At 41.3% G+C, this 8,820-nt stretch overlaps 1 protein-coding gene across 1 annotated transcript; it reads right to left on the reverse strand.

Moving 5' to 3' along the window:
• Positions 1–5,267: 5,267 nt before the first annotated feature.
• On the reverse strand, positions 5,268–7,203 carry LOC124028840 (uncharacterized protein C1orf115 homolog). The gene is made up of 2 exons (XM_046340762.1): positions 6,763–7,203; positions 5,268–5,747 (listed from the first exon to the last, which is right to left on the reverse strand). The coding sequence occupies exons 1-2, from the start codon at positions 7,138–7,140 to the stop codon at positions 5,616–5,618; spliced, it is 510 nt and encodes a 169-aa protein (XP_046196718.1). The 5' UTR covers positions 7,141–7,203; the 3' UTR covers positions 5,268–5,615.
• Between the last annotated feature and the right edge of the window lie 1,617 nt (positions 7,204–8,820).

Consider the following 8,820-nt stretch of genomic DNA (forward strand, 5'->3'; position numbering starts at 1 on the left):
TCTATAAAACAGGAGGGTCTATAAAACATGAGGGTCTATACAACAGGAGGGTCTATAAAACAGGAGGGTCTATAAAACAGGAGGGTCTATACAACAGGAGGGTCTATAAAACAGGAGGGTCTATAAAACAGGAGGGTCTATAAAACACAGGAGGGTCTATAAAACAGGAGGGTCTATAAAACACAGGAGGGTCTATAAAACAGAAGGGTCTACACAACAGGAGGGTCTATAAAACAGGAGGGTCTATAAAACAGGAGGGTCTATAAAACAGGAGGGTCTATAAAACACAGGAGGGTCTATAAAACACAGGAGGGTCTATAAAACAGGAGGGTCTATAAAACAGGAGGGTCTATAAAACAGGAGGGTCTATAAAACACAGGAGGGTCTGTAAAACACAGGAGGGTCTATAAAACAGGAGGGTCTATAAAACAGGAGGGTCTATAAAACACAGGAGGGTCTATAAAACAGAAGGGTCTACACAACAGGAGGGTCTATAAAACAGGAGGGTCTATAAAACAGGAGGGTCTATAAAACAGGAGGGTCTATAAAACAGGAGGTCTATAAAACACAGGAGGGTCTATAAAACAGAAGGGTCTACACAACAGGAGGGTCTATAAAACAGGAGGGTCTATAAAACAGGAGGGTCTATAAAACAGGAGGGTCTATAAAACAGGAGGGTCTATAAAACACAGGAGGGTCTATAAAACAGGAGGGTCTATAAAACACAGGAGGGTCTATAAAACAGGAGGGTCTATAAAACAGGAGGGTCTATAAAACAGGAGGGTCTATAAAACAGGAGGGTCTATAAAACACAGGAGGGTCTATAAAACAGAAGGGTCTACACAACAGGAGGGTCTATAAAACAGGAGGGTCTATAAAACAGGAGGGTCTATAAAACAGGAGGGTCTATAAAACACAGGAGGGTCTATAAAACAGGAGGGTCTATAAAACAGGAGGGTCTATAAAACACAGGAGGGTCTATAAAACAGGAGGGTCTATACAACAGGAGGGTCTATAAAACAGGAGGGTCTATAAAACAGGAGGGTCTATAAAAAACAGGAGGGTCTATAAAACAGGAGGGTCTATAAAACAGGAGGGTCTATAAAACAGGAGGGTCTATAAAAAACAGGAGGGTCTATAAAACAGGAGGGTCTATAAAACACAGGAGGGTCTATAAAACAGGACGGTCTATAAAAAACAGGAGGGTCTATAAAACAGGAGGGTCTATAAAACAGGAGGGTCTATACAACAGGAGGGTCTATAAAACAGGAGGGTCTATAAAAAACAGGAGGGTCTATAAAACAGGAGGGTCTATAAAACATGAGGGTCTATACAACAGGAGGGTCTATAAAACAGGAGGGTCTATAAAACAGGAGGGTCTATACAACAGGAGGGTCTATAAAACAGGAGGGTCTATAAAACAGGAGGGTCTATAAAACACAGGAGGGTCTATAAAACAGGAGGGTCTATAAGTTCATTCACACACACACACACACACACACGCACACGCACACGCACACGCACACGCACACGCACACACACACACACACACACACACACACACACACACACACACACACACACACACACACACACACACACACACAGGGTGATGGAATACATTAAGAAGGCCTTCAACATGGTTTGAAATGAAGTTGATATGTATTTTCCACAGTGACACAGAAGCAGCAGCAGCAGCGTACGTGTTTTCCTATTACAGCTGTCAACACACTGCAGGACCGAGACAAGAGTCCACATGTACTGTACCATATAGATCTCTAAACCCCCACCGCCACCACCCTCCTGTGGCAGACTGTTGTATCTGACACGTCTGTCTAGACATCCAGGTTGCCTCCACACAATGTTCAACCGTCTCGTTTCCTCTACAGCAGTTGATTCACTCTGGGACTGCACGTGATACCGTAGAAGTTCCTGTTTAGAGCAGATATCCTTGTCTGTCAGGTAGGAATAGGTGTCGTCTCAGGTCTATTTTTCTGCATTTCTATGTTTAAAGTTGCTATACTGTAACTGTTTGGTGTGACCCGACCAAATTCCCATTGAAATGTGCGTTATAGATCGATCATTCTCATTGAATGCCAGTCTAAGGAATGGTAGATCTGTTCTATGTGTTATAGATCTGTCATTCTCATTGAAAGCCAGTCTAATGAGTGGTAGATCTGTTCTATGTGTTATAGATCTGTCATTCTCATTGAAAGCCGGTCTAAGGAGTGGTAGATCTGTTCTATGTGTTATAGATCTGTCATTCTCATTGAATGCCAGTCTAAGGAGTGGTAGATCTGTTCTATGTGTTATAGATCTGTCATTCTCATTGAAAGCCAGTCTAAGGAGTGGTAGATCTGTTCTATGTGTTATAGATCTGTCATTCTCATTGAAAGCAAGTCTAAGGAGTGGTAGATCAGTTCTATGTGTTATAGATCTATCATTCTCATTGAAAGCCAGTCTATGGAGTGGTAGATCTGTTCTATGTGTTATAGATCTGCCATTCTCATTGAAAGCCAGTCTAAAGAGTGGTAGATCTGTCCTATATGTGCTATTTCTACAGTTCTTTCTCATTCTTATGCCCTGTGTTTTACACTATAATGTGACATCCCTGGATTTTAACCTTTTATTTAAAGCTTTTTCATCAAACTGTCCACCTTTGTTTTTATGTCAGATGGTCCTGCACCATCCTCAGACAGTTGCTGTCATTTTCGTTGTAGTTTCTGTATAAGGCTTAAAATACAGTAAAATGTTGCTCTGTCACATGATTTAAAATACAGTAAAATGTATGCTCTGTCACATGATTTAAAATACAGGAAAATGTAGCTCTGTCACATGATTTAAAATACAGTAAAATGTTGCTCTGTCACATGATTTAAAATACAGGATCAAACCTTGCTCTGTCACATGATTTAAAATACAGTAAAATGTGGCTCTGTCACATGATTTAAAATACAGTAAAATGTTGCTCTGTCACATTATTTAAAATACAGGAAAATGTGGCTCTGTCACATGATTTAAAATACAGTAAAATGTGGCTCTGTCACATGATTTAAAATACAGTAAAATGTACCTCTGTCACATGATTTAAAATACAGGATAAAACCTTGCTCTTTTTATAAGTTTTAAAATACATGATCAAATATTGCTCTGCCACATGATTTAAAATACATGATCAAATATTGCTCTGTCACATGATTTAAAATACAGGATCAAATATTGCTCTGTCGCATGATTTAAAATACAGGATCAAATATTGCTCTGTCACATGATTGTGCCAAACACAGTGCCATTGTCACGTCTACCCCTGCTCTTCCCCGCCGTCACTGGTTTACTAAACACCGCCAGGCCAACCCATCATTACACACACCTGCACATCATCATCAGGCACACCTGGACTCTGTCACCTTCCTGATTACTCCCCCTATATATAGCACTTGTAAAAGAGCAACATTTTACTGTATTTTAAATCATGTGACAGAGCAACATTTTACTGTATTTTAAATCATGTGACATAGCAACATTTTACTGTATTTTAAATCATGTGAAAGAGCAACATTTTACTGTATTTTAAATCATGTGACAGAGCAACATTTTACTGTATTTTAAATCGTGTGACAGAGGCACATTTTTACTGTATTTTAAATCATGTCACAAAGCAACATTTTACTGTATTTTAAATCATGTGACAGAGGTACATTTTACTGTATTTTAAATCATTTGACAGAGCAACATTTTACTGTATTTTAAGCCTTATATTTCCCATCAGGCGTTACTGACTCTGTTTCCATGTCCCGACGCTACTCCTGGTGTTGTGTTGGTTTATTGTTTGCATTCTATTTAAACTCTCCAACTGCTTCCTGACTCCAGCGTCTACGTTACAGCCCTCCTATCTGAGGCATGTTAGATCTACATAGATCGTTCTGAGCACTCCAGAAACGTTGCGACCTGCTGGATACACCCCTGGTTAGTACCACGGTGGGAATGGTAGGACCTGGACAGGCATTTTGGTTCATTTCCCTGGTCACAATCCTTTCTCAATCTAGCAGGTAAACCAGTTAAGTGCGTAGTACTGTATGGTGCATACTGTAGAATTGTTAACTTTGATTTGGAGAAAAACACTTTATGTCAACTCATCTCCGCATCTCAGACTTTCACCCGTCATAGTTTTTCCTACTTTCTCATTCCTACTCTTCCTCGTCACTCTCTTTACTCCCTTTTCAGATAGAAAACATCAAAACAAAGAACAAAGACGGATAAACATCTAAACAAAGACGGATAAACATCAAAACAAAGACCAGTAAACATCAAAACAAAGACCAGTAAACATCAAAACAAAGACCAGTAAACATCAAAACAAAGACCAGTAAACATCAAAACAAAGACCAGTAAACATCAAAACAAAGACCAGTAAACATCAAAACAAAGACCAGTAAACATCAAAACAAAGACCAGTAAACATCAAAACAAAGACCAGTAAACATCAAAACAAAGACCAGTAAACATCAAAACAAAGACCAGTAAACATCAAAACAAAGATGGATAAACATCAAAACAAAGACGGATAAACATCAAAACAAAGACCAGTAAACATCAAAACAAAGACCAGTAAACATCAAAACAAAGACCAGTAAACATCAAAACAAAGACCAGTAAACATCAAAACAAAGACCAGTAAACATCAAAACAAAGACCAGTAAACATCAAAACAAAGACCAGTAAACATCAAAACAAAGACCAGTAAACATCAAAACAAAGACCAGTAAACATCAAAACAAAGACCAGTAAACATCAAAACAAAGGACAAAGACCAGTAAACATCAAAACAAAGACCAGTAAACATCAAAACAAAGGACAAAGACCAGTAAACATCAAAACAAAGACCAGTAAACATCAAAACAAAGACCAGTAAACATCAAAACAAAGGACAAAGACCAGTAAACATCAAAACAAAGACCAGTAAACATCAAAACAAAGACCAGTAAACATCAAAACAAAGGACAAAGACCAGTAAACATCAAAACAAAGACCAGTAAACATCAAAACAAAGGACAAAGACCAGTAAACATCAAAACAAAGACCAGTAAACATCAAAACAAAGACCAGTAAACATCAAAACAAAGACCAGTAAACATCAAAACAAAGGACAAAGACCAGTAAACATCAAAACAAAGACCAGTAAACATCAAAACAAAGACCAGTAAACATCAAAACAGAGGACAAAGACCAGTAAACATCAAAACAAAGACCAGTAAACATCAAAACAGAGGACAAAGACCAGTAAACATCAAAACAAAGACCAGTAAACATCAAAACAAAGACCAGTAAACATCAAAACAAAGGACAAAGACCAGTAAACATCAAAACAAAGACCAGTAAACATCAAAACAAAGACCAGTAAACATCAGAACATTCAACGTGAAACATAAATGTGACAATGCTAGCAGAGTACAACTAAACAGGAGAAGGTAGCGTTACATAACCAACCGCCTGATTTAACCACTAGAATCACGTACGGTATTAGGTAACGGTTAAGCAGTCTGAAATAATGACGTAAAATGCAGTTGAGACTGTATGTGTCTAGTCCCAGATATTAGTCCTCCGTCCCATCATGCCTAGCGGTGAGTTCTGTGGACGTCGGTCACCAACGTGGCTGCAGCCGAAAGGGGTGTAGCATAGCCGCTCGCTAAGCTCTGTAACCCGGCAACCAGACATCGCCAGCCGAACCGCAGAGCCTTCCCGACGTTCTACCAGACAGGACCAATGGGACACAGACACAGGGTCAGGCACAAGCAATCACACGGGTCGCACACATGGGGTGTATGTGAGTGTGTGTTGCAGCAGTTAACTAGTGTCATATGTTAGAGCTTAGGGCTGTGAGAGATTTACTCAGATTTACTCACCGTCTACTGCTCTGCTCTCAGCACCCCTAACCACCCCCCCCTTAACCCCAAACCACCCCCTTAACCTCTAAACACCCCCTTAACCCCTAACCACCCCCTTAACCCCAAACCACACCCCCTTAGCCCTAACCCCCTTAACCCCTAACCACCCCTTAACTCCTAACCACCCCCACCTTAACCCCTAACCACCCCTTAACCCTAACCACCCCACCTTAACCCCTAACCCCCTTAACCCCTAACCGCCCCCTTAACCCCTAACCACCCCCACCTTAACCCCTAACCACACCACCTTAACGCCTAACCACCCCCTTAACCTCTAACCACACCACCCTCCCCTTAACCCCTAACCACCCCCACCTTAACCCCCAACCAGCCCCCTTAACCCTAACCACCCCCTAACCACCCCCTTATTTTTGTATGAACATGCGAAGGAAACCTAATTTTTGAAGTGATTTGTTTGACAATCAGATGAAAACATCATGGCACATTAAAATGTAATGTATTTGTAAAGTTTAATTACATGTCTTTACTATAAATCCCAGCCTCTGACTGGTCTCTCTGTCTCGGGCCTCCAAATCACTATGTCTGCCCCTGACTAACACATCTGATCCTGTAAATAGTGCTGACAGAGTTGAACTAACCCATAGTTCACCATACTCACTCAGTTAGTGAATGGTTAACTTGTTCAGAATGACACAGCACAGCAACAAGAATTCAAGAGTTCAAGTATTCAGTGAATGCAGTGTTTCTAGGGTTACATAACTTGGAACAATTCTCTAAAGCAAAATGTAGAATATTACACTATTTTATAGAGGAGACTTGAATGATTATTTTTGCTTCACCTAACAGTATAGCCTACCTTTCTGTACTTCTTGTGTTTCTCCTTTTTTCTCTTCTCCTTCGCCTCTTTTTTCCTCTCCTCCTCCTCTCTTTCCTCGCTGTCCTCCACCTCTATGAGAGTTTGGTATCTGTCGGGGAGGAAGACGATGTGAACTTGTTTGGACGTTTTCAGAGTGGGACCGTTCTGTTTTACCAGGCTAACGCGCTCACACTCACTCAGCGGAGTGCCTCTTGTCCCTGGTTCTGTCTCCCACTGCCTCCTCTCTCTCTTTACTCTCCCGTCCTCTCTCTCCCCCTCCACATCATCCGACTGAAACTCGACATTTTCTATTATTCTTGTCAGATCTTCTGACGCAGACTTGGATGGCTTTTTGTTTTGACGTTTCCGTCGCGGCATGTTCTTTCTGTAGTCCAGCTCACCAGGACGCGTTCCCGTCTATTGGCTGTGAAGCAGGTGGAATGTTGGAAGGGGACCTTTGGAACCATAGCGCATAGCGACAGACTACTTGGCCAGCTAACTGATAGAGATAGGACTGCTTTTAACCAGGCTGTCTATATCAGCTTCATTTAAGAAATACAAAAAAAAAACGTTAATATTGGGTTATAAGTAGAGTAGTTATGACATTAGCCTAATAACAACATAGATGACTTCCTAGATGACTTCCTGTTTATCAATAAAATTAGGTACATTTGTGATTTAGGATAAATATAATTTTAGGTGACTTGGGTGACAAGTTGTAAAAACTTCAGTATGTGTCTCGGAATCTACAGTAAATATAGCCTGCAGATAACTGTCAAAATAAAGGAAACACCAACATAAAGAGTCTTTAATAGGGTGTTGGATCAAAACGAGCCTCCAGAAAAGCTTCAATGCGCCTCAGCATAGATTCTACATGTGTCTGGAACTCTATTGGAGGGATGTGACACCATTCTTCCACATTAAATTCCATAATTTGGTGTTTGGTTGATGGTGGTGAAAAACGCTGTTTCAGGTGCCACTCCAGAATTTCCCATAAGTGTTAATTTGGGTTGAGATCTGGTGATTGACACACACACACACACACACACACACACACACACACACACACACACACACACACACACACACACACACACACACACACACACACACACACACACACACACACACACACACACACACACACACACACACACACACACACACACACACACACACACACACACACACACACACCCCTCTGAGACCCCTCTTTCAAAATCACTGAGATCTCTTCTTCTAGCCTTGTTACCCGAAATAATGGGCAACTGGGCTTCTTTATACATGACCCTAGGCATGATGGAATGTTAATTGCTTAATTATCTCAGGAACGGCCTCCAGTTGAGCAATATATAAAGAAGTCTTCTCCGACAACTTTTGTAAATAATCCTCAATTTCCCCTAAATTCATACTTCTTATGACCTCAAAAGTCATTGTAACTACATAGTAATAGAGTGTACCGACACTAATGTAACAGTATAACTTTAGACCGTCTGCACCAGGGACCCTCTGCACACATCAACAACAGTCACCCTCGAAGCATCGTTACCCATCGCTCCACAAAAGCCGCGGCCCTTGCAGAGCAACGGGGAACCACTACTTCAAAGGTCTCAGTGCAAGTGACGTCACCGATTGAAAAGCTATTTAGCGCACACCGCTAGCTAAGCTAGCCGTTTCACATCCGTTACACTAGCATGAGCAAACCAGTCACACGCTTTGGACAATCGACGGGAAAAACTTCACATTGTACCAAATCGACTTCAGCTAAAACGGCTACCACCCCACCTTCATTGAAGGCTTCAATAGCCACTCCGGGTGATACGGCTAACTGGATAACACTGGAGATCCAAGGTCAGAGAGCTGGCAAAATCGCATCACCCTGAATTGGTGAATAACTCACTGGCGGCTGCACTGGCCCCATTTAGTCAACCTTGGAAACCATCCGGGGTTCTGTGGCATCTCACACTACCTACCACACTGGCCGAAGTTGAGGCCGGTCTCTCGGGCCACAACGACCAACTCATTGCGCTGGAAACCAGGCTTGACATGCGCCAACAA

The sequence above is a fragment of the Oncorhynchus gorbuscha genome, unplaced genomic scaffold, assembly GCF_021184085.1.
Source record: "Oncorhynchus gorbuscha isolate QuinsamMale2020 ecotype Even-year unplaced genomic scaffold, OgorEven_v1.0 Un_scaffold_4878, whole genome shotgun sequence".
NCBI lineage: Eukaryota > Metazoa > Chordata > Actinopteri > Salmoniformes > Salmonidae > Oncorhynchus > Oncorhynchus gorbuscha.

Excerpts from the sequence above, each read along its gene's own strand:
- LOC124028840 (XM_046340762.1), bottom strand. The coding sequence starts at position 7,140 with ATGCCGCGACGGAAACGTCAAAACAAAAAGCCATCCAAGTCTGCGTCA. Across the intron at positions 5,748-6,762 it reads AACACAAGAAGTACAGAAAG|AACGTCGGGAAGGCTCTGCG; the intron begins GTAGGCTATACT and ends CCTGTCTGGTAG.